Source organism: Scyliorhinus canicula, chromosome 15 (genome assembly GCF_902713615.1).
Source record: "Scyliorhinus canicula chromosome 15, sScyCan1.1, whole genome shotgun sequence".
Lineage (NCBI taxonomy): Eukaryota > Metazoa > Chordata > Chondrichthyes > Carcharhiniformes > Scyliorhinidae > Scyliorhinus > Scyliorhinus canicula.
The window spans coordinates 35,027,763-35,054,736 of record NC_052160.1 but is presented as its reverse complement, the minus strand read 5'-3'; the positions used below and the strand labels follow the sequence as shown (position 1 = coordinate 35,054,736).

General features: G+C 45.2%; 1 protein-coding gene across 13 annotated transcripts in view; it reads left to right on the top strand.

Moving 5' to 3' along the window:
• rbfox1 (RNA binding fox-1 homolog 1) overlaps positions 1 to 26,974 on the top strand; it is a 2,164,526-nt gene that overhangs the window by 1,555,735 nt on the left and 581,817 nt on the right. Inside the window, exon 1 of one of the 13 annotated variants that reach the window (XM_038821065.1) lies at positions 19,600 to 19,653. The exons of 10 other annotated variants lie outside the window; for them this stretch is intronic. In XM_038821065.1, coding sequence (XP_038676993.1) covers positions 19,615 to 19,653 — 39 coding nt within the window. In that variant the 5' untranslated portion in view covers positions 19,600 to 19,614. Of the gene's footprint in view, positions 1 to 19,599; positions 19,654 to 23,218; positions 23,869 to 26,974 lie in introns of those variants that run through there. 2 more of the 13 variants (XM_038821056.1, XM_038821054.1) reach the window with 2 other exon arrangements.

The window sequence follows — 26,974 nt, the reverse complement described above, 5'->3', positions numbered from 1 at the left end:
TACTTGCACTTTCTTTTCAACAGTTTTCTTTTCTCCTCAAAATACTAACTGGCGTTGCAAGTTGGTAGATGCCCCTTTGGAATATTGCTTCAGTCACCAGCATTCACACATTTGAACCTTTGCAGTTGTTTTTCTGCAATGGACAGTAAACTCGATCTTATCCTCACCCAATGGCCAGTTCTGTGCATTCCCTGTGGGGATTTCTCAATAATAATCCGAAGCAGGATTAGTGGGCAATTTGTCGCTCTCAACCCCAAGAGTTCTTGAGCCAATTTTAGCACCATCCTACAATTTGTTTTACACAGAGGGTAGTGGGTGCCTGAAACTCGCTGCCGGAGGAGGTGGTGGAAGCAGGGACTATAGTGATGTTTAAGGGGCATCTTGACAAATGCTCGAATACTATGGGAATAGAGGGGTATGGACCCCGGAAGTGTAGAAGGTTTTAGTTTAGACGGGCAGCATGGTCGGCGCAGGCTTGGAGGACCGATGGGCCTGTTCCTGTGCTGTACATTTCTTTGTTCTTTGTAATTCTATCACACAGCAGTGAACTTTGTACCTGCCAGGAACTCATACATCAGGATCTCGCTGAATAAATGCATAATGGAGCTCAATTTAAATGGTTAATTTAAATGGTCAATTTAGTTACGACACCCTCCTATAAAAATAGCGGAGGTCTTTGGCCTTTGGCTGCCCAATAATTACAGTCACCAGGTTTGTAAATGTAAACACAATTCCTGTTGATTTATAACAAAAACTAGAATGAAAGATGTAGCAAATACAACTGGTTAACTATTAGCTAATTCCTAATCCCTACTTTAACCTGCCCCCACCCGCTACACACACACACACACAAGACAGCCAAACTAAAAGGGGTGGAAAGGGGTAAAAATCAGAAGTAAAAAGAAAGAGATTTTGGGCACAATTCTCCGGTCTCAATAGAAATGAAGCCGGTGAATAGTGGGAGAGGCCAAAACGAGATCAGCGACAGGTGCCCAACGGTTCGCGGTTCATCCAGACTGCTCCCGCAGGCGAAATTGGGATCACACAATAGTGTGGCTAGAAACCACTTAAGCCCAATTGCCATATAATTAACGGGAGCCACCTCACCTCCAATGGCCCCCTGTCATTCAGCTGCTTCCCCAGAAAGGCTCACGCTGGCGCCGATTAGTACTCCTTCTGAAAAAGGAGCCAGCCCGAAGGGCTTCTATGGGGAGCCGAGGAGGTGAGTAGCCATCTTTGTTCACAGGCAACGGCCCCGGGGACACTGGAATTACCACCCCAGGCTCGGTGGGGGTGGGGGACCCTTGGTTGGGGGTGGGGGACCCACAGCTGGGGTGGGGAACCTTCCACAGGCGTGGGCCGCCATGGGAGGGTGGGGGGATGCACTGGGGGGGGTAACCTGGGGGCAACCGCTCACAGCACGACCATGTCATCTGCTAGATCATGTGTACCCATTTCCGGAGAAGCCCTTGTCCCTGCCCATCTGCCCCAATGACCAGCCATAACCCGCACCGGCTGCTGATATCTCTGGCTGCGCTGCTGAAGGCTATTGCCAATATGGAATTGGCAATTGTGGTTTACGTGAGTATTTCACACATGCCAAATGGTGTCTTATGGGTGGGCGGACCATGTATCATGTGCGGGTCATTTCCCAGCATCCCAATCATACTGTGCTTGATCAATGTGGGAGGCAACATCACCCACGCAACATCCGAACAGACAGGCGATGGGACATGGGACTCAATTCCGGGACATGTCCACGTCCGGAGGGTGGGTGAGCGCCTTTGGGTGGGGGTGTGGGGGGATGCCTGGAGGGATAGGCAAAGGGTCCGGAGATCAGCCCGCATTGTGGTAGGGTGACAGAGCCATCATAATGGTTGTGCGAAAAGGTGTTTACTGTGCCCTACTCCCGATGATGCTGCTCCCCCACTCCCCAACCCGCACCCCTTCCCCAATCCCCCCACCCCTTCCGTAACCCCTCCCCCAGTGCCCTCAGTGATCCTCAACATTCATGGCCCTCCTAGCTCTATGACTTCGTTTAGGTGTCACCCCAGGATGCACAGCTGAGGCGGAGGCTGCCAGCTGCCTACCTCGTCCCGTGGCCTTCGATGCCCCTGGCAGGCATCCTCTAGGGGCTCGGGGGCCGGAGGGTCCCGGCTCATTTGTTCACGGCACGTGCACAGCCGTGCCGTCCAGTCCCATGTGCTGACCTCGAGACTCAGCCTCATCAGAGGGGTGGAATTTAGTGGAGATGGTGGCCACCATCCCCACTCCATTGGGCAGGTCTACATTGGCACTCAGCGCACCCTCCTCCCGGTTGGTGCCCACAGGGTCCTGGGGTTCACCTTGGGATGGTGTGGCGGCTGGTTTGAGCCCTGGCTGCCCCTGCATCATCTGGCTCTGCCAGCCCTGGCGGTTCCCCATGGTCTGCACCATTGTGTCAATGCCCTCGGCAATGCTCCTCAGTGACTGAGCCATGCTCTGCAGCACCTTGGCAATGCCCACCTGCGACTGGGACAAGCTCCACTGCACCTCCGCCATGCCCATCTGAAAGCAGGACATATCAAGATCAGCCTGGTACTGGGTCACATCCCCCAATGAGTCAGACATTCTGCAGAGACCCTCAGCATGGCCGTCACCGATTGCACAACGCCTTGGACACCTTCAGTCATGGTGCCAACGTCGTGCACCAGGCTCTCAACTGCGGGCGCCACCCGAGCAGTGTTGGCCTCGGTGCTACTCATTGCTGCTGCCATATCCTGTGCCCGGAGCCTCTGGGACTCCTCTACTTGGCCTGGATCTGCTGGAGCAATGCTGACATCTCACTCTGAATGTTCCAGCCATTCACTAATGTCTCCATCACCTCTGAGTAACCCTGTACCATAGGCTCAGCATTAGACTGGGACCCAGCTGGTTCTAGGCTAATCCCTGTCTCGCCTGGGGGTTCCTGCCTCCACCTGTTATGCTTCATCAGCGGTGTGGTCCTCACCAGATTATGCCCCCAAAGCCTGTCCACTAACATGTCCCACCGAGGTGTGCGTATCTGCACTGGTGGAGGGTGGGGATGGCAGCTGTGCTGCGACTATAATAGTTGCATCCTTGAAGCTCTCCTTCGATGTGTTCTACTCTGAATCAGGAGAGAGTGCCGCCCCGGATTGGCCGGCGCCATCGGCTGGAGGACTTGTGGGAGAATGGACATGTGGTCAGTGAGAGGATGGGTCAGTCAATAAGGCAATAACAACTCACGTTTGACAGGTCCTCTGGGTGGAGCCTGGTGGTTCCTCACCTCTGCGGTGTCTGCCTCCGCGTGGGTAACCGATCTGTCCTCGGCCATTCCAGTCACCTCCAAGGCATGCTCCTCGAAGGAGGTGTGTATTCTTAAACCTGGCACCATTCTGCACATCTTGAGCCCTTATGGGAGAGCTTTTCCTGAGGAGACACAGAGGGGGCATCGTTAGTCACATGCGTGGTTCAGAATGATGGTGGTGGGGTTAGGGGGTGCGAAGGGAAGATTTGATCATATTGAAGAGGCATAGGGGTGGAGGAAGTGTTGGGGGTCGCATGGGCTGTTTGGGGGTGAGGTGGGAGCATTGGTGTCGACTCACTTGTGCTGCCCGGTGTAGGTCATTGACCTTCTTCCTGCACTGAAGGCCAGTCCCCCTGGTCACACTCGCCGAGCTGATAGCAGCCGCCACCTCATCTCAGGCAACACTGCCTGCCTTGTGGCTGATTCTCCGGAAACCTCGGGGGAACAGGACATCCTTCCTGCCCTCCACTGCGTCTAGCAGCCTCCCTAGGTCAGCATCCCTGAATCTTGGGGCTGGTCTCCTTGGCACCATTGTTGAGAGCTGGCTGCGGTTGGCTGAGCAAGTGCAGCTTAAGTGCTGCTCGACCTTGTTAGCGGAGGGCTGGTGACGCATTTCCGGTGAATCAGCTGGCGAGCCTTCATTTGCAATGCGAAGCCCGTGAGGCCTCATTAATTGGACCAGTTAACATTGAGTTGCCTTGCCGGCCTCACTGGGCAAAGTGCCGGAAAGCTCATGGTATTTCCTGCTTTCTGGAGAATTTCCCCTTAAGTTTCCGATTATGGTTTTTAACACACATTTCTTCACAGCAAGCCTGCAGGTAAAGCCCCTTTTTAATTTATGCTGTAACACAAGCTCCACGATCTACTGTTCCAAATATCCCGGACGAGCACACAAATTATGTTAGAACACCTTGGCTAGTGAGCAGTCAATTCCAGCCCCAATTTAACTTGCCCCCGTCCTCTACACACAAGACAGACAAACAGAGAGGGGTGAAATGGGATAAAAATCATAAGTAAAAGGAAAAATTGAGTCTTTGTTTCAGTTGATAGTATTTGGTACACCTCCCTTCACAGAAAGTTGGCAGGTTAAAGTCTCTGTTTGCATCGTGTGCTCCTCTTCTTTGTAGATTCATTCATTCAGCTTTGTGGTAGTTTCAAGAATGCATCATTCTCAGCTTTTCTGGAAAGAGATGGCAAGTTCTGACCTTTGTTTGCACAGCCTGTAATGGCCTTCCTGCAATTTCAGAAATATAGCATTCTTAGTAGCCTTTCTGGAGGGAAAGATAGCATGTTCCTACCTCTGCATTGCCAGAAATGAAACTAAAACTCCTTGGGGCTCTGAAAAGCATTCCACTGGGATAGGATTAAATCACCATCTGTTACCTGGCAGAGTATGACATTTTGGACCAATTCATTGGCTACCAGCTAATCAATCAAACTGAATCCCAACCCATTTCTCTCTCTGGTGCCAACAAGTTTGCAGCTCTTGTTTAAACCAGCACAAACTAGCAAGGTGATCTCTCCTGTAACTTCTGGATTATTCTGCTTGAATTAAAGATACAGACCTCTTGCCTTAAAGACACATGTCCATTAATCATCCATGGATCAAAATAATAAAGTCAAAATAAAATAGAGGGGAAGTCAGGGAATAAACAGGAAGGACTCTTACAAATTAAATCAAGCTTCTGAATATTGCCCCTATTTTGGTTGCGATGTATGTTGACAGTTTACATTATTAAGTTTTTATCTATAGAAACATTACAACTTCCCTCACGAAAATGTTTAATTTCCATTTTGAAAAATGGAATAATTGAAAAATCTTAACCCACTGAACTACTTTGTAAATGGTGCCTGTATTTGCAACGTAGTCATTTTTCAGAATGTTCTAAACTGGGGCACTTGCTGTCATTTGTCTTCTTGCTGTTTTTCATTAATAAAGTCAAGGTTTGTGGTTCAAAAACTGCTAAAACTTACTGATACCGTAATGCAGCAGTGTGGGCCTCCCAACTGATGCATTGCATCGCCTTGTCTTAGAAAGTCGGTTTCTCTCACTGTTCTCTGTATTATTGTGCCCAACATGGGCATGGCCAGAAAGTCGCAAGGCACTTCCCCTCAGTTTATCAAGGGGAATTGGAATACACCTCACGATGAACAGTCCTCAGTGACCTCTGGTTTGGAACTTACAATGCAGCGCCATAGAAAGAAATTAGGCAATTATATATTTAACTGGACTCTCCAGGTTAACCTGGGATGCTCTTGGTAATTTTATATAGTAGGATGAAACTTCAACTGGAATAACATACAAGCTCAAATTGGGATTGTCATGTGCAGATTTATGGTTGAATAGAATGTACAGTCAAATTGGATAATATGAATACATTCATAAGTACTCTCATATTAGAATAGTCCAGGAACACCTACATTCAAATTTGAGTAGTGCTGCACATTTAAATTGGAATATTCGGAATACACTTTTGTTGAAATTGTGCGAGTAAACTCAAATTAGACCAATGTGGGTGCACTCATGTTGGAATCGTGTCGCTGAACTCACTGGAATTTTTTTTTAAATCAGGCACGCGATGTATGTGTGGCTGGCGAGTTCAGCATTTATTATCCATTCCACTTGAGGAGGTGGTTGTGAGCTGCCTTCTTTACCAGCTGCAGTCCATGTGGTGTACGTACACCCACAGTGCTGTTACAGAGAGAATTCCAGGATTTTGATCCAGTGACAATGAAGGAACCGTGATATATTTCCAAGTCAGGATGGCGATTGGCTTGGTGCATAACTTCCAGGTGGTGGCGTCCCAAGGTATCTGCTGTCCTTGTCCTTCTAGATGTTCATGGCTGTGGGTTTGGTAGATGCCATCTGAGGAGCTTTGGTAAGTTCCTGCAGTGCATCTTGTCAATGGTACACTCTGCTGTTACTGTGCATTGGAGTGGAGGTAGTGAATGTTTGTGGATGGGGTGTCAGTCAAACAGGCTGATTTGTTCTGGATGGTGTTGAGCTTCTTGAGCGTTGTTGGAGTATCACTCATCAAGGTAAGTGGAGAGTATTTTATTACACTCATCAAAGTAAGTGGAGAGTGTTTCATTACACTCTTGACTTATACCTTGTGCATGGTAGAAAGATTTTGGGAGGTCTGAAGGTGAATTACTCGCCACAGGATCCCTAGTCTCTGATCTGCTCTTGAAGCCACAATATTTATATAGCTAGACCAGTTCAGTATCTGGTCAGGCCAATGTAACCCCCAGGATGAGGATGTTGAAAGTGGGTGATTCAATGATGGTGATACCTTTGAATGTCTTGGAGAGATGTTTAGATTCAGTCTTGTTGGAGATGGTGATTGCTTGGCACTTGTGTGGTGTAAATTGGCTTTCTGGGTTTCATCCCAAGCCTGGATATTGTTCAGGTTTCGCTCCATTTGGACGTGAACTGCTTCTATATCACAGGAGTTGCAAATGGTGCTGAACATTGTGCAGTCATCAGCAAACATTCCCACTGCTGACTATATGATGGAAGGAAGGTTATTGACAACGAAGCTGAAGACTTGTGACAATAAGCGATTTTCATTTCATTTCAAGATGGTTGGGCGCAGGACACTACCCTAAGCAACTCCTGCAGTGATGTCCTGGAACTGAGATAACTGACCTCCAACAACCAAAACCATATTCCTTTGTGCCAGGTATGACTCCAACCAGTGGAGAGTTTTCCTAGTTTCCCATTGACTACAGTTTTGATAAGGCTCTGTGATGCAACACTTGGTCAAATGCTGCCTTGATGTCAAGGACAGTCACTCTCACCTCACCTCTGGTATTCGGCTCTTTTGTCCATGTTTGAACCAAGGCTGTAATGAGGTCAGAAGCTAAGTGATCCTTGCAGAACCCAAACTGAGCATCAGTGAGCAGGTTATTGCTAAGCAACTGCTGCTTGTTGGGACAGTTGATGATCCCTTCCATCATTTTACTGATAATCGAGAGTAGACTGATGGGATGGTAATCAGCCGTGTTGGATTACTCCTGCTGTTTGTGTTTAGGACATAATCTGGGCAATTTTCCACATTGCCGGGTAAATGCCAGTATTGTCACTGTACTGGAACAGCTTGGCTAGAAGCACAGCAAGTTCTGGAGCACAAGTCTTTAGTACCATTGCCAAAATATTGTCAGGGCCCATAGCGTTTGCAGTATTGAGTGCCTTCAGCCGTTTCTTGATATCATGTGGAGAGAATCAAATTGGCTGAAGACTGACATCTGTAATGCTGGGGACCTCCAGAGGAGGCCGAGATGAACCATCTACTTGTTACTTCTGGCTGAAAATTTAATGAATGCTTCAGCCTTATGTTTGCATTGTAATGCTGGGCTCCTCCATCATTGAGAATGGGCATATTTGTGGAACCTCCTTCTCAAGTAAGTTGTTTAATTGTCCACGATCATTCACGACTGGGTATGGCAGCACCGCAGAGCTCAGATCTGATCTGGTGGATTTAGAATTGCTAAGGTCTGTCTGTCGCTTGCTACATATGCTGTTTGGCATGTAAGTAGTTTTGTATTCGCCTACCTACAGCGCTGTGGACCCGGGTTCGAATCCCGGCCCTGGGTCACTGTCCATGTGGAGTTTGCACATTCTCCCCGTGTCACCCCCACAACCCAAAAGATGTGCAGGGTAGGTGGATTGGCCATGCTAAATTGCCCCTTAATTGGAAAAAATAATTGGGTTCTCTAAAATTAAAAGAAAAAATAAAGTAGTTTTGTATTGAAGCTGCACAAGGTTGACACCTCATTTTTAGATATGCCTGGTGCTGCTCCCAGCTTTCCCTCCTGCACTCTCCATTGAACCAAGTTTTATTCCCTGGCTTGGGGGTAATAGTAGCATGAGGATATATAAGCACACTGACATTGGAATTGTATACATTTAAAACTGGAATTTTTTTATCCACTTTATGTGTGATTAGTTAACAAGGCCAATATTTAGTTGTCAACCCTAATTTCCCTCCAGACAGTGGTGCTGAGCTGCCTTCTTGTACACTGTATTCCGTGTGGGGGAAAGTATCCCCACACTGCTATTAGAAGGAGTTTTACGCAGTGGCAAAGAGCGAACACAATATAGTTCCACATGAAATGGTATGTGACCTGGAGAGGGACTTGGAGTTGGTGATGTTCCCATGTGCCTGCTGTCCTCATCCTTCAAAATGCTGAATATATGGCCATAAAGGCTGTGGGGTTAGAATTAGAATTAGAACAGTACAGCACAGAACAGGCCCTTCGGCCCTAAATGTTGTGCCGAGCAATGATCACCCCACTCAAGCCCACATATCCACCCTATACCAGTAACCCAACAACCCCCATTAACATTATATTTTAGGACACTAAGGGCAATTTAGCCTGGCCAATCCACCTAACCCGCACATCTTTGGACTGTGGGAGGAAACCGGAGCACCCGGAGGAAACCCACGCACACACGGGGAGGACGTGCAGACTCCGCACAGACAGTGACCCAGCCGGGAATCGAACCTGGGACCCTGGAGCTGTGAAGCATTGATGCTAACCACCATGCTACCGTGGTGCCAGGTTGTTGCTGTGTATCTTGTAGATTGCACACGTTGCAGCCATAGCATGCCAGAGATGGACAGAGTTAATATTTAAGGTGGTGGTTGGTGTGGATATCGATCGGGCTGCTTTGTACGGTATGGTGTCGAACCCCTTGTGTCTTGTTCAGGCTGCACTCATCCAAGCAAGTGGGGAGTATTCCATCAAACTCCTGACTTGTGCCGAGTTGGTAGTGGACAGGTTTTAGGCAGTTAAGAAGTTAGTCACTTGTGGCAGACTACCCAGACCCTCATCTGCTCTTGTAACCACTATATTTATATAGTAATGATGGCAATGCCATTAAATATCAAGTGGAGGAAGTTAGACCTTCACTTGTTGGGGATAGTTATTGCCAGGTACTTGTGTGGCATAAATGTTACGTATCTCTTAAAAACTGGATGTTGTTATGGATAAATCATGTTTGACTAACCAGATTTTTTTTTTGATTAGATAATACAGGTGTCTGAGTGCAGTGTATCTGGTGTGTAAATGAACTTTCAAAAGGTGTTTGATAAAATACCTCAAATTAGACTTGTTAGCAAAATTGAAATTCCTGGGATAAAAAAGTCTGCGGCAGTATGGTTACAACTTGAACAGGATCAGAGGGTTTGGGAAACAGCTGGTTCTCTTGATGGAAAGGAGGTATACAGTGGCATTCCCCAGGGTTCAATGATTGGACAATTCCTGTTTTTAAGCTAGTGCAGACTTTATGGGCCAAATGGCCTCTTTGCGTGCTGCATTATTCTCTGATTATGCGCTGCATGTAGGCACAGACTGCCTCATTATGTGAGGAATTGCCAATGGAACAGTACACTGTGTAATTATCAATGAACATCCCCTCTTTTGATCTTATGATGGAGAGAAGATAATTGATTGAGCAGCTGAAAATGATTGGGCTCAGTACACTGCCCTGAGGAACTTCTGAAGCACTGTCCGAGGTTGGAGAAAATTGATTTCCAACAATCATAACCATTTTGCTCGGTGTAAGGTATGACACCAGCCACTGGAGAGTTTCCCCCTAATCTCCACTGACTTCAATGTTACTAGCATTGCCTTTATGTCAAGGGCAGTCACTCTCATCTCACATCTGGACCAACTCTTTTGTCGGTGTTTGGTCCAGAAGTGAGTGGTCTTGGCAGACCAAAATAGAGCAGTGGTGAGTAGTTATTGGTGAGTAAGTGCTTTTTGAGAGCATTTTTGACAATCCCTCCCATTACTTTGCTGATGACTGAGAGGAGACTGACACAGTGGTAATTGGCTGGATTGGATTTGTCCAGCTTTTTGTCGACATGATAAACCCAGGAAATTTTTGAGAAGTAGATGCCAGTGTTATAGCTGTACTGGAATAGCTTGGCCATGATGTGCAGCTGTTATTAAGTTGGAACGAGGTGAGCACTTCCTATTACAATAATTTGAATTACTGCTATAGAAATATTGAAATAATATCAGTCAATATATATTGGAATAGTGTGGATATGCTCATATTAGAATAGTGTTATACATTCATATCAGAATGATGTAAGCACATCGTAGTATCACAGAACCTTACTGTACATCCGGTCTGTCATGTTTGTGTCAGCATTTTGAATAAGTTGTCCAATTTAGTGCTGCATCTCAAGTTTCTTTCTCCCCATATCTCTGCAAATTAGCCCTCTTCAGGCGCAATTCTCATGTTTGCTGACAAAGTGCTCCTGCCAGCAGAGAATCACGCTCAAGCCCCCATACTCAGCCCCCTCATTCAGCCCACCTCCCCCCCCCCCTCCGTCTCCCCCATCAGCCCCTTCCTCGGTCCCCCCTTCAGGCCCTGCCCCTTGGGATTGCCTACCTTGAACTTCATGTGGGCAAGAGGGTGCACTCCCTATACTTGCCTCAAAGGTGCTGAGAGGGGTTCTTCAGGGAAGGTGGGGGGTTGGGAGGACTGATTTGGACGGCCTCAGGTGAGGGGTCTTTCCTGGTTTAAGAATCGTTTGGTTGGTCGTCTCATCTGTAGCCTTTAAATCCTTTAAACTGTCTTTCAGCTTGTCAAGATTAAGGATCTGTGAGAAGGAAGTGAAAGTATCCCATACATAGTCTTTAAACTGTTTCCCAGCATGTCAAAATGAAAGGTCTGTGAGATGAACGTAAAGTCTTCCCTTTTATGTGGTGGAAATTTTTGAAGTTTTCACAGACAATTTCATTGCTCTTTAACTTTTTTCAAGCCTTGGTGCATGCTTAGAAGCCTAAAAGCTTTGAACTTGCTTTTAGATTTAAATGAGCCATTGTCTTTTAAATGCCTCTTGATAGACAGGTCCGAGCAGTTTCAAAAGAATGATTCCCGGTGTTTATTTATATAACTCTATAGGAGTCCATTAACTCTGAAGTACTTCATCTTCATCATTCTTTCTAACCGGTATTTTTTAAAAAGAGGCTGTCTTTTTGTTCTGGAAAGCCTCCTTGATCATGTGTTTGGCAGGACAGAACAGCTGGTCTTTCGAGGAAGCTCTTCAGAACAAAGAGCCTCTTTTTAAAAAAACACTGTTAAAAAAGAACAGCTACTGAAAAGAGAAAGTACTTCAGAGTAAATGGACAACTGTTCAGTAAATAAACAATGGTAAGCCTTCTTTTGAAACTGCCTGGACCTGTCAATAGTCCCTGAAATTAAATGTAAACAATTTCAAAAGTTTCAGTCTTCTAAACATCCACAGAGTCTTGAAGAAAGTTAAAGAACAATGACATTGACTGTGAAAAGAAAACACTTCTAAGGTTTACACCCCACTAAAAGGAAGACTTTCACCTTCATCTCACAGATCTTTCATTTTGACATGCTGGGAGACAGTTTGAAAGGTTTAAAGGCTACAGATGAGATGATCAGAGAAATGATTCACATCCCAGGAAAGACGCCTGACCTGAGCCCTGCCAACTCACCCCAAGCCCACTCCCCCGTCTTCCATTTCCCCTGAAGGGTCCCCCTCAGCACCCTGGAGGCAAGTGTAGGGAGGGTACTCACTCCCTTGCCCCATCACTCCCCCCCCCCTTGAAGTGCAAGCTGCCAGGTCCCTCGTTTCTCAGGACTTGCACCAATTTCCTCAAGTGAGACTCCTGGTTGTGGGGGTTGGAGCATCCCCGGAGGCTGGGAAATTGGGCTTCCAGCCTGATGATGAGATTTAAGTAAGGGTAATAGGTATTCCCATATTTCCGCTGGAAGCCTTGTTGGGGCCAGCAGGGCTGGCCAAGAGACTTGCAATGGGTTTAACAGCTGAAAAGTGAAAAAAGTGAAAAAACAGCTGATGTGAAACCCGTTTTTTGCCTCACTCCTGGTTCACTGGGCCATTGCAATTCCACTGCTGGCTACCGGCCCCAGAGAATCCCCCACTCTACATGTTGTGTCCTTTTCTTTAAAACTTTCAATGGGATCTGTTTCTACCAACAATCCAGGTAGCGCAATGTAGCTAACTAAAAGTAGTTTCATTTCACCTCCCTCTTTCTTTTGCTAATTATAAATCTATGACCTCTGGTTACTGACCATATGCCAGAGAAAACAATGAGTGGGATTCTCCAATAATGGGGCCATGTCCCCACGCCCGCGAAAAAACGCACGCAAATCACTTTTTTCTCGAAAGTCCGGAGTGATTCTCTGTTTTTAAGGGGGCTAGCAGGGCCCCAGAGTGCTCCACTCAGTTCCGGTTGCCAATACAGGACCCTGTACTTCCAGCCGCGGGTCCGCGCATGTGTGCGGTGGCTGGCTGCGGCGCCTGCCCCACGCGACATGGCAGACCCACACAACGGGCCACGCTGAAGAGGTAGGCCCCCCAGATCGCGCACGCCTGTCAGATCGCGGCCTGGCCGGCGTGGAGGGCCCCCCCCACCCCCCCTGTGACGGAACCCCCCGCCCCCCCACCAGGACGGCCACCGCCTGCCGCGACTCCGAGCTCCCGTTGGGATGAACCATACATGAACCACGCCGGCGGGAACTCGGCCGGTCGTCTATGGAGAATCGCCGCGGGGGCCTCTTTCAACGGCCCCCGACCGGCACCGTGTCAAATGCGCACGAGTGCTGGTGATTCCCCGGTCACCCCACTCTCCGTCCCCGCACCGAGCGCGATTGTGGCGCGAAGGCTCGGAGAATCACAGCCAATATCTCCCGACTTACTCGATCAAAACATGGTGCTATTTTGAAGACTTCTATTATGTCTCACCTTATTCTTCTCTGCTCGAAGGTGGACAATCCCAGAGTGTGTACTCAAATTGGAAGATTGCAGTTACATTGATGTTTGAATGGTGTGAATACATTCATAGCGTGGGTTGATTAATTAGAGTGCTGCAATTACACAAACACATTGGTATATATGGGTACACTCAAATGAAAATAATTTGGGGACACTTGTTTTAGAATAGAACGTCAACTCAACTTGGATTAGTGAGGGGTGCACTGATGTTGGAACAGTGTGGGTTGACCCATATTGGAAGTGTGTAGCTATTCAATTTTGAATACCATGCGTTTATTCAAATAGCATGGGACGACTCTTATTGTCACAGTTGGCTACATTTATATTGTAATGATGTGGGCAAATTCATATTAATATAGTGTAATTGCACTCATATAGGCATAGCGTGAGTACTTTAATGTTAGAATAGTGTGGGGCACTAACATTGGAATAATATTGGTACATTCAGATTGGAATAATATATACTCAGATTTGAAAAGTCTAAATACACTCATATAATCATGGAATGAGCACCACAGTAGGAGGCCATTCAACCCATCATGCTTGTGCCAGTTCTTTGGCTGAGCAGTCTAATTGTTCCTATTCCCACGCTCTTTTCCCATAGCCCTGTAATTTTTTTTCTCTTCAATTATTCATCCAATTCCATCCGACTGAATCTGTTTCCAGCCCCGTTCAGACACTGCATTTCATGTCGTGACAACAAACTGTGCGGGAGGAAGAGATTTCTCATGTTGCCTCTCATTCTTTTGCCTATCCCTTGCAGTCTGGATCCTCTATTTACCAATCCCTGTGCCACCGAAAACCGTAATCTAGCGTGCCTCCTCTCCACACTGGATGACATTTCTACTTTGAGAATTGAGAACCTTTTAAATGCCTCCTCTTTATCTATATTTATCCTATTTTATATTGCTATTACCACCTCCTCCACAGTTATGTTGGAAGCATCTTCTCCTCTGGAGAGGACAGATGCAAAGGTATTCATTTCATATCTTAACTGTGCTCTCTGCCTCCACAAAAATATTTGTTTTTTGATCCCTTACTGGCCTCACCTTTTCTTTGACTGATCTTTTATGTTTATGAATGATATTTTGAGTTCCCTTTTTGCCTGCTGTAAATTTATTCTCTTTGCCCTCATGCTTTACAAAATTGTCAGTGAACGATAGAATTCCTACAGTGCAGAAGGAGGCCATACGGCCCATTGTGTCTGCTCCGACCCTCTGAAGGAGCACTCTAACCTAGGCCCAAATCCCCACCTTATCCTTTGTCTGTAATTTCTGTACTTGTTTCGGCTCTCCATTATTTACATTGATATTTATTGTATTATCAACCATACATTTGTCATTAGAGTCCTTTTCCTGTTCTACTTTAATCTTTTTATCTTTAATCACCAGGGTAGCTTTGGATGACTTTCTTTTCCCCCTTATAGAAATGCATTAACTCTGTGACCAAACTATCTCTTCTGTGAATGACTCTCATGGTTCAATTAATATTTTGTCTATAAGTTTTTGATTCCAATTCACTTTGGCCATATCCACCTGACAAATTGAAATTAGCCCTCATTCAGTGAAATCAGATCACAACAATGCAATTAACTCTTAACTACCATCCCACATGGCCCAGTCAGCCACTCATTTGAATCAAAACCACTACAAAAATCTACAAAAGAGAATGAAACCAGATTGACCAGCCAGTATCAACCAGTATCAAAATGGCACAGCAAACCCAGCCTTGTTGACCTGCAAAGTCCTCGGGCAGAATTCTCCGCCAGGCCCAACAGCGTCGTGAAATCCGGAGAGGTTCACGACGGCGTCGGAGGCCACTCCTGACCCCCTATTCTCCCCCCGCCGGGGGGCTAGGAGGGCCGTGCCGTGAATCTCGGCCGCCGGGCCTTGTCGCTGGCGTCAAGGCCCGGCGCGCTGGGAATGACGCAGCCGACGCGCCTAATGACGTCAGCCGCGCATGCGCAGGTTGGCCGGCTCCAACCCGCGCATGCGCGGCTGACGTCACGGCGGCTGACGGCAAACCCGCACATGCGCGGTGGGCACCGATCGCGGGCCAATCCCCTCCCGAGCACAGTCGTGGTGCTCACTCCCCTCTCCGCCCCCCACAAGCCACAAAACAGCTGCTGGTACCATGTTCACGCCAGCAGCGACCAGGTGTGGTTGCCGCCGGTGTGAACCGGTTGGGAACGGCCGGCCGCTCGGCCCATCCGGGTCGGAGAATCGCGGGTCGCCGTGAAAAATGGCGGCCCGTGATTCTCCGAGCGGAGTGTCGCAAAACGCGACACACCATTTTGGGGGGAGGTGGGAGAATCGCGGGGGGTGCCAGAGCGGCCCTCCCGCGATTCTCCCACCCGGCGTGGGAGCGGAGAATCGTGCCCCTCTTTCCTAATACCTGGGGGCTTCTGCCAAAATTGTGAGAGCTGTCTCCCACACTAGTTAAGCAACAGCCTGACATGGTCGTACTGACGGAATCATACCTTACTGGACAGCACGGTAGCATGGTGGTTAGCATAAATGCTTCACAGCTCCAGGGTCCCAGGTTCGATTCCCGGCTGGGTCACTGTCTGTGCGGAGTCTGCACTTCCTCCCTGTGTGTGCGTGGGTTTCCTCCGGGTGCTCCAGTTTCCTCCCACAGTCCAAAGATGTGCGGGTTAGGTGGATTGGCTATGCTAAATTGCCCATAGTGTCCTAAAAAGTAAGGTTGGGGGGGGTTATTGGGTTACGGGTTTAGGGTGGATACGTGGGTTTGAGTGGGGTGATCATGGCTCGGCACAACATCGAGGGCCGAAGAGCCTGTTCTGTGCTGTACTGTTCTATGTTCTATGTTCTATATCACATGTATGACCATCACCACCACCATTCCTGGGTATTTCCTGTCCCACCGGCAGGACAGACCCAGCAGAGGTGATGGGAGGAAGTTGCCCTGGGAGTTATCAGCATCGACACTGGACCCCATGAAGTTTCAAGGCATCAGTACAAACATGGACACAGAAGCCCCCTGCTGATTACTATCTGCTGCACTTTCCTCAGCTGATGAATCAGTACTCCTTCATGTTGAGCAGCACTTGGAGGAAGCACTGAGGGTGGCAAGGACACATCAAGTATTCTGGATGGGGGACTTCAATGACGATCACAAATAATGGCTCAGTAGCATCACTACAGACCAAGTTGATCGAGTCCTAAAGCATATAGCTGCGGGCCAGGATCCAGAACAAATGGTGAGGGAATCAACAAGAGGGAAATACCGACTTGATCTCATCCTCACCAACCTATTTGCTACAGATGCATCTGTCCATGACAGTCTTGAAGGACTGACCACTATAAAGTCCTTGTGGAGACAAAGTCCCGTCTTCACATTGAGGATACTGTCCATCATGTTGTTTTGCACTATCACCGTGCTAAATGGGATAGTTAGTGAACAGATCTAGCAACTCAAAATTAGGAATCCATGAAGCGCTATGGGCCATCAGTAGCAGCAGGATTCTATACAACCACAATCTGTAGCCTCATGGCCCAGCATATTCCCCACTCTATCATTATCATCAAGTCAGGGGTTCAGCCCTGTGAAGCTAGAACTCAAGACTACTTGAATGCCAAAAAGCATTAACAGAAAGTGATAGATAGAGCTAAGTGATCCCCAAACCAACAGATCAGATCTAAATTCTCTGCTCCAGTCGTGAATGATGGACAATGAAACAACTCACTGATGAGGAGACTCCACAAGTTTCCAATCGTCAATGATGGGGGAGCCCAACATGTCAGTGCAAAAGATAAGGTTGAAGCATTTGCAATAATCTTTAGCCAGAAATACCGCGTGGGTGATTAATTTTGGCCTTCTGGAGGGCCCCTGAATTATAGATGCCAGTCTTCAGCCAATTCGATTTGCTCTACGTGATACCAAGAAACTGCTGAAGGCACTGGATACTGTGTCTTGACAACATTCCAGCAATAGTACTGAAGACTTGTGCTCCAGAAATTGCTGAGCCCTGAGCCAAGCTGTCCCAGTGCAGCCACAACACTGGCATCTACCTGGCAATGTGGAAATCTGCCCAGGTATGTCCTGAGACAAATCCACCCCAAACGATACCGTCCCATCAGTCTACTCTTGATCATCAAACAAGATGATGGAAGGTATCGCTGGCAGTGCCATTAAGCAATAGTAACCTGCTCATTGATGTTCAGTTGGTTCCGCCAGAATCACTCAGCTCAGTTCAAGCATGGACAAAAATAAACACCAGAGGTGAGGTGAAGTGAGAGTGACTGCCTTTGACATCAAGGTAGAGTTTGATTGAGTGATTGAGCAAGTTCCCCTCCAAGTCACTCAATATCCTGAATTGGAAATATATTGTCGTTCCTTCACCGTCACTGGATTAAAATCCCAGAACTCCCTCCTTCACAGCACTGCATGTGTACCTACACTACATGTATTGTAGCAGTTCAGTAAGGCAGCTCATCACCATCTTCGCAACGGCAATTAGGGATGGGCAATAAATGTTGGCCTCGCCAGCAACATTGACATCCCGTGAAAGAATGAAACAAAATCTGCACTTCTTACCCCACCTTTTTCCTCGAGGCGAATGCAGCATTGTTTCTTTCCTCACTGGGATGGACAAAAAAGTTCTCTTTGTCAGATTTTGAGAATTTCACCCTCTCTTGTCCATTTCCTCTTTGCTCTTTACATGGGGTAGAATTTAATGGTCCTCCACCATCAGCTTTGCAATTGGGGATGAGGGAAAGGGCATGGGGGGGGAGGGAATGCTGCAAGTTTCATTTCTGCTGCTGACTGGCAGTGATTTTACAGAGGGCAAGCAAGGCCTAGGGAGGCCCAGTTACCCTTTCTCTAATTGAGGCCATTGTGGTTAATTAATGGCCATTTAAGGACTGCCTCTTGCCTGTCCGCACGCTTTGGGCTGACAGGAGGATGTGGGGGGAGGGGGGAAGCAGGCTCGCCTGCTCAGGCCTTGGGCAGGAAAGGTGGGGGGGGGGGGGGGGCTCCATCCCAGGTTTCCTTTCCCGATAGGAGCTCCTCCTCAAATTCTGCAAGGATGTCCTCTCCCTATCAACCGCTGCAACCTGGCCTCCTTCTTCCTTGTCCTTCCCTCAGGACTCCTCTCCTGGCTCTGACAAGAGGACTCCGGATTTACCTGCATTCTGAGCTCCCTAGACTTGGCCAGGATTTTCCAGCTCTTCAAGGTGACAGGAAATTCCAGTCTCACTGATGAGAATGGAGTGGCGGTTTCAGTGGCTAGCTGGCCTTGCCATGGGGAAATCCAAAATGGCTGGGGTGGGGGGGGAGAGGGAGAGTGGCTAGAAAATTGCGGCCTTTATTCCATTTTATGTTCTATTCCTGCTGGTGCTGATGGAACTAGAGAACTGCCAACCAATCATTGGCCGGCAGATCTTTGAGGTGGGCCTACCTTCCCAGGTGGGATCTGAAGGCCCACTTCCAGCTAATTAACACCCCATAAAGTGTGAAATGGCTGCAGGGAATCCATCAGGCATGGACCGCATGATCACTACCCACTTTCGCAGTGGCAGGATAGAAAACCTTCAATCTAAAATATTCTGTGCTCTGTTACTATCCAGACTTAAATTAGGAAACTCCCCTTTATCATGACTATATTTATTGAATTTAGGGGCGGCACGGTGGCCAGTGTTTCGCGCTGCTGCCTGATGGAGTCGAGGACCCGGGTTCGGATCCCGACCCTGGGTCACTGTCTGTGTGAAATTTGCACATTCTCCCCGCGTCTGTGTGGGTCTCACCCCCACTACTCCAAGGTGTGCAGGGTAGGTGGATTGGACACACTAAATTGCCCCTTAATTGAAAAAATGTTAAAAATATTTATTGAATTTTTCTGTAAATGTGCCTGCACATTTGCTCCTCTGTCTCCATCCCATTATTTGATGGTCTGTTAGTGCACAGCCAGTTACCCCTCCTACTGATCCCTGATCCAAGCCAAATGGATGCTATCTTTGACCCCTGAACTATTTCATCCCTGACCAGCCTATAATAGTTTAGTTGATCAGTACTGACATCTCATCTCCTTTCGTATCTTTCCTGAATATCTTGCAGCCTGGAATATTAAGTCGCTAATCCTTCACTTCTTTGAACCAGGTCCCTGTTGTTGTCAGTATTTCAGAATCCCATGTGGTGACTTGTGCCTGCAGCTCATCAACCTTATTTCACCACACTGCATGCATTTATGCAAATACACCCAAAGCTATCTTAGAATGTTTTGCATTTCCATGCTCTTTAGTCGAGTGCAACTGATGTCTGCCAGCCCATTGTGAATCTTGCTTCTGCTCTTAAATGTTACATCCTCCTGTCCATCCACCTCTTGATAAATTAAAACCCTCCCCAACAGCACCAGTAAACCTCTCCATGAAAATATTGCCCCCCATTTCTGTCGACGTGCAACTCATTCATCTTGACTAGGATATCTATCACCTGGCCCAGAACAGGCCTCAAAACTGCAGGAGCCTCCACCCTGAACCAAGTCACTTGATACAGGTGAACATGTTTCGTCCAACAATTCTGGTGCGAGGGTATAGCACTGTGAGTAATTCAGACTACTATCATTATTCTGCTTTATTTAACTTCCTCCCTGGCTCCTGCAACCCTGATTGCATAACCTTAATCCTTTTCCTTCCTATGTCGCTGATGTCATTGTTCTTACATGGAGCACAACTTCTAGTTTTTCTCCTGCCACACTCAAAGTGTAGGACCCCGGTCATCATAGAATTTACAGTGCAGAAGGAGGCCATTCGGCCCATCGAGTCTTCACAGCTCCAGGGTCCCACATTCGATTTCCACCTTGGGTCACTGTCTGTGTGGAGTCTGCATGTTCTCCCCGTGTCTGCCTGGGTTTCCTCCGAGTGCTCCGGTTTCCTCCCACAGTCCAAAGATGAGCAGGTTAGGTGGATTGGCCAACATAAATTGACCGTAGTGTCCAAAAAAGTTAAGTGGGGTTACTGGGTTACGGGAATGGGGTGGAGGGTGGGCTTAAGTGGGGTGTTCTTTCCAAGGGCCGGTGCAGACTCGATGAGCTGAATGACATCCTTCTGAACTGTAAAGCCTATGATTCTGTGATAACGTCCTTTACCCTGGTATCGGGGAGGCCATACACCCTGTGGAACTCACATTGGCTTTTTCAGAAATCAACAGTCTGCCCCCCAATCCATGATTATTGACCCTCCATGTGTTCTGAAGTGATTCGAGCCATTGCTCAAACTCAGAAACCATTGGAATGTATGAGTTCATTCACATTTAAATCAGGAGGGTACTTTCACACTGGAATCCTGTTGGGACACTCATATTAAAATAGTGTGGAAAGACTGATATTGGAAAAGTGTTGGGACACTTATCTTGGAGTACGTTGGATGGACATTTAAGTGCAACTATATGAGAATAGTGTAGTTAGAACCATGTCAAAATGTTGTCAGTTCATTTGTTGAAATTGTGTGATTTGGATTAGATGATTTGGGTCAGACCATAAGACCATAAGACATAGGAGCAGAATTAGGCCACTCAGCAGGTCGAGTCTGCTCTGCTTTTCAATCATGGCTGATATGTTTCTCATCCCCATTCTTCTGCCTTCCCCCCATAACCCATGATCCCCTTATTAATCAAGAACCTATCTATCTCTGTGACTTGGCCTCCACAGCCTTCTGCAGCAATGAGTTCCACAGATTCACCACCCTCTGGCTGAAGAAATTCCTCCTCATCTCTGTTTTAAAGAATTGTCCCTTCCGTCTGACGCTGTGCCCTTGGGTTCTAGTTTTTCCCTACTCATGGAAACATCCTCTCCACATCCACTCTATCTAGGCCTCTCAGTATTCTGTAAGTTTCAATGAGATCCCCCCTTATCCTTCTAAACTCCATCGAGTATTGACCCAGAGTCCTCAGCCACTCCTCACGTGACAGTGATATAATACTTGCATTGGAATAGTGTGGTAAAATGCATATGGGAATAATGTGAGAACATGAATTCTGTGTATCCATCTTACCTTTAGTTCCCGTAATAGTTCTTCTTTTAGATATTTCCTTGATATTTTAGAGTCAGTCCATTTTAATTCAAAGTTGTCACATATTTGCCAACTGCTGCATCAAATTGGAAAGAGCAGGGAAGTGGGACTAATTGAATGGACCTTTCAAAGAGCCAACACAGGAATGATCGGTTGAATTGCCTTCTTTGTTGTATGGTTCTATGCATCAGGGATTTTTCTTGGAGAGCCGAATTACCCGTATCTTTAAAAGTAGCTTCTGAGATACTTCCATTCTTTTCTTCAGTTTCACATTAAAACCTAGCAAAAATCCTTTGCAAACTTAAAAAAAAAAATCAGTTCTACGCCCTCTGGTCAGGCTGTTGTCCATATTCTATACTCAGATCACCTCCCTCACATTCAACATCCATGCAATATAGGTCTTGCACCACATCTAGAACAAATGTGGAGCACTAATAAGCAGTGCGACATCAAAGGGTGAGTCAAACTTCAACCAAATGCTTACGACCTCCCGCTCCATACAAATATTGAACAGAAATCCATATGTACTGATGTACATGAATCGTGCAATTGTCGCAAACCCTGTGGTTGTGATCATTTGTATTTTCCGTGAATTGTATGGAAATAAACTGAAGAATGCCAAACAGAACATTTTCCCGGCAGACTGTGTTATATTCGGTTGTGGCACGGTGCAAAAGATTGAACTGCACAGACATCAAATGTAGAGTGTTGCCGAAGCAGTACACTTCCTAACTTCACAATAAATTTTATTTATATTGCAGCATATTAAATTGAAAAAGAGTCAAACCATAAAATGCTATTGTGGCTACTGTTGGCTATTCTATTGTCAGCAACAAATATAAAGAAAATATAAGCAAAAGATGCTGAAGAAAAATGGCACACAGTTAACTCATTCTCAGTGGCAACGACAGTCGCCTGGCCACTTTTTGGGGGGGGGGGGGGGAATTATTTTAACACTCTGCAGGTCATTAAAAGAAATTCCAGCATTCCTCAGTGTTAGATAAAGGGCCGTGGCTGGGAGGAGGAGGGGTGAGGTGGGGGAAGGGAAATGGCTAATATCCAGGTACTCCAAGAATTTATATATGCTAGTTTTAATTAATAGTACTCTGTGACTGAAATGAAACCTGGTAACCTTTCCATAAAGAGCAGTGTAATAATAGAGGGAGTTGATGGCTGAAGTCAAGTCACTGTAGACATTTGCTATTAAATGCTGGTGAATTCTTTGGAAATAACACACTGCTTAATAGAAACAGAAAATTAGCAATTCTTTATTGCCTGAGGTTAATGCAGGCCTTCATAATCTCTTAATCTAGTGCGGAGAGCTACTGTAGACCGAAAGCAGTAATAAAATCATGAACTAGCGATAAGCATTTTTGTCAAGAAATCACACAGCTGGCAAGGTACACTTTGATCTGAAAGGGAAATATTATTAAAAAACAGGATCGTTCCTGGACTCAAAGCATTAATTAACTCTAACGGCACTTTTAAAATATTGCTTGTCAGATGCAACTAATTTTATTCACCTTTCTCTGCTTTTTTTGTTGCCTGCTCATGCAGTGCACTTGATTGGATCAAATTAGAGCTTTATTTATTATTTATCATATTTCATTGGAGAAAAGAGATGCCATGCGCTGAGAATCTTGAATAAAAAAGCCTAATGCAGAAAAGGCAAAAGAGTAAGACATGGCATATCTCCGTCAGTAAAGAGATCTGCTCAGGAGAGAAAGAAAAGAAAGAGGGACACATTAGTTTCACCCTGTTTTTGCATGATGAAAAGTTTGTTAATTTTCAACCATAGCTTTCTGTGTATCAACCTTGTGACAGAATTGGAAAACAGTTGTCACTTCCTGAACAGACCTTCTTGTAAGTGAATTAAGTATTAATTCCCGTAATCAAAAATGATTTGCTTGATGATTTATGACGAGGCTTTGCTGAAATTATTTGGCACAGAATGATCTGAGTGGTTAGATTCTTTATGCTCTTTTGTGTTTCTTGCGTTGGAATATTCCCACCCCCTTCCCATTTTTTCCATTGTTTAATGCAGGTTAATTCCGCATTTAAGTGATTACATCAAGCTGGCAGCATGGTCTCAGCTGGGTAGTGACATTAATTGCCAAAATCTCCCAGCCATACACGGTTCAGCCGGGTCTCTCTTGGGATTTTTAAAATGCAGTATTTGAGTTTCAGTGGAAGGGGAGAGAGTGAAAAGACCCTGCCCTAAGACCCATTTGACAAATGAGAGCCATGCAACATCAGCACCAGACGACTGAGCCCCAGTGAATCAGACGCTCTCCACTAGTCAGCAACTAATGCTGTGTGACGAGCCTTCCCTCACTCTGTCATTAGAAGAGTTGCACATGTTCATCGTCAGGCAGGAACCTGAGTGTAGCTCTGTGCAGAATTTTTTAAAACTGTTCTTCACAGGCCTGGTAGGTTGACGACTGAGTCTTTTGTATGCTGCATTGCTTCACGAAATAAAAGAGAGAGAGAGAGAGAGCGATAGAGAGAGAGAGAAAAAAAAGCTTGCCTGTTTCAGTGCAACTTGGCACAAGGCTGCCTATGAATTGGTGCTGAAAGAAGATAACAGGACAAGCGTGTGTATATGCAAGTCCCCTCGCTGGTTCTTTCCAGACCCCAGAGTAACAGAATGCAGCATCCTCTGACGGGTGCAACCTGTGTCGCTTTGCCCAATGTAGGCATGTGCCCTCAGCTCTCTTGTGCCTTGACTTTTATGTATCTACAGCAGGTAAGGAGAATTTATATTCTCTGCAGTAATAATTCATAGTCTTTAGTCCTGTTATTTTGTCAAAGTTTGCTGATAAGAGTAAATGTTGAATGAAACGCAGTTTCTGTAAACCGTTTTTCATTTATATATATGTGAAAATATGTGTGCCAAGATGTTCTTGACACAATTTACTTTGAAATGGATTATTAAATTTTAACTCTGAGAGAAGGCTCTTGCTTCATTAGTTTCTGGAAACAATTATGAAAATTATGTCACCAATCAAATCTTGAAGTATCTGTTGGATGGGAGAATTTTTAAAAAATCCTCGTCTATTTTTCTTCCAACTTTTTCTCTGCTGCACTGTTGTCGAAGACTATTGAAATAAAAAGCCTTTTGCACAATTCATTCAGACCAGTCTCATTTCAAAAGCAGTTTCCATTATGTTGCGATATTTTTAACAAAATTCTGGACATGGTTGAAAGGGGAAATGAAAGACTATGAATTGAAGTTGTTAGTTTCAGGTGTGTAACATAAGACTGAAATTCCTTTTTTCACATATAGCTATTGGGTGGGAACTGTACATTATCAGCAGTCAAAGTGTACTTAAGCATGCTTTAATATGTGATGTGGCAAATCTGGAGATTTGAAATCTCTTGCATTTCGACCTGCTCACTAATAACTAGATATTTGGATGCCCCGTTTATGACTTAAGTATTAAGAATTATATTTACAGTGTGTTTTTGTGGCACCATTGCATACCATTCATTTTGTAAATGCTTCACTTTAATTTGTAATTAAAATATTATACACGAGGCAAATGTTTGGATGCACACTTGCATAATTATTATTTTCATTCTTTATTTTTTTCCATGCATATCGCTTTTCCTTCAAGTATTCACCAAACACAATAATTAAACCTCTGACCACTAACTTTTCTTTATCATTGTCAAACAATGATGTACGAAATCCTTTACATTTTCAGGTTTTCTTTTTAGAAGTGTTACTGGTCCAATTTTTGCCGCAAGTTTTAATAATATATCTTTGAAAATCAAAATGTTGCTTATTCGGGCACTCTTTTCACATTCATTGGTAACTTGAATTTGAAAAACAGCTAAAGCGGGTCTTTAACTAGTTGCTAATTAGGTAGTTAATGTTAGAATTCCTTAAGATAAATTTCAAACATTACAGTAAAATAAAGGCTATTGTATTGTGTAGTTCATTTACATAAAACAAAATTGCATTGTCCACATCTGTAAACAAAATGAGATTGATAAAGTACATCTTATCAAGAAAAGTTGTTGGAACGTGTGATCGTATATAAGTCTCCACACTTGATGCGTTTCTCACAAATAAATGTATCTTTTCGGCCCGTGGACTCTATCGCAAAGAAATATCAGTTGTTTGAAGCGGTCCTAATGGTCATTGTGGATGATTGATTTGACTTACCGTAGGTCACCCAACCTCATAAAGTGATCATTTGCATACGCAGGTTCAATATTGTGGAGCAAAGGGATGATGGGGGCAGAGGTCAATGCACATATATGGGGGAGAGGAGGAGGAAAAATGGCATAAAACCGAGGAGTGATGACGTCAGTCGCTAATGCAGTAACTATGAGTTAAAATTCATTAAAGCAGCTGTACGAATAATACAACAATGAGAATTCAAGCTGAAGGGAAGAAAGAGAATCTGACTTTTTCACCCTGTCTGTTTTAGTTGCTTCTCTCGTTGCTTTCAATATCCTAGCCTCCTAATATTTTACATTTGTCTTCTGTTACTTTTCGGCACCTTAGTGTGGCACCATCACTTTGTCTGACAGTTTCTAAGCAAAAATTATTCTCATTATTGGATCCGCTGTGTTTCTTTGCCCTGCTCTCATCCACCTCAATGCATTGACTTGCTGGCTCATTGGCTTGACCTCTGTCACAGCTGTAATGCTGTTTGCCAGCATGGTATCTTTCAGCACCATGCGTTTAAGCATGACATGATTTGTGTAGCATGTATCATTTAATTCTCCAGCATGAACAGAATTAACAAAAATGCGAATCAATCTTGTCCATTCCTGAATGCTATTGAATTAGAAATTTAACTAACCTCATTGCAAAGGAAGAATTCACTGTTTGAAACCAGATTCATTTCTTTCAAAGCTGAACCTCTACTGAGCTTACGAGTCAGCAGCATCTCCAACTTTGGCCCACGCAAAGCCTGGCCAACGTATCAAACAATGTATAACTTATTCATTATTACACCTGCAGTTAAAATAATTTGATTAATCAGGAGTTTAAATGCGAAAAAATGTGTTCACAAATAGCTCAAAATGCATTTTCACTGTTCTTTGCTATAATTCTGCTTATAGTGTGAAAGCAATTTTTCGCCTTTGTACATTTAGATTACAACAAATATCGGAAATGGCAAATTTTATTGTACACCTCATGTACTTGCTCCTCTGATTATGAAAGCTTGTGTCATAATAGTATTAGGGTTTGGGAGCTCCTAGTCCATTGAAGAACAGTTATTATTCTTTTGATTCTTTTTGTCGTACAGTTTTCTTATGAAACAAAGTGTATACATAAAGGCTAATGTGTAATTGAAGTCAGTGCTCAGAGTGTACATCATAAAATCAAAGTTAAAATCAAATGTCTTCACTTAAGTTTTCTGGGTTAGTAACCAGCAGCTGTTCATTCTATATTCTGTCAAGGATTAATTTTAATTGTTCACTTAATTTGTTCATTCAATACTTTTCAAATATGTTTTTTAAAAGGTTGTTTCATAGTAGTACCTTCAGCAATTTATAGTTATGAACATATATATATATAGTGATTCTCTGTACAATAAATGGTGAAATGAGAAATAGAGACATATATTTTTCATTCCTTTCCTTGTGCCAATTTTCTGTTGTTATTTCATTGCAGTAGTTCATCTACCATTGTTGCTGTTTTTCTGATGTGAGAACATGCCTAATGGCCTGATCTTTGAACATACCTCATGGAATCTAATATTCAACGGGGCAGGAAAAACAAAATGTCTTTGGCATCAGCCTTCTTATAATGGGAAATTCTCCTTTAGCACTGAGCGAAGTCTGAGCACCCTGGGCTATCTCAACTTAGTGTGCTGGTATAAATTTGGCAG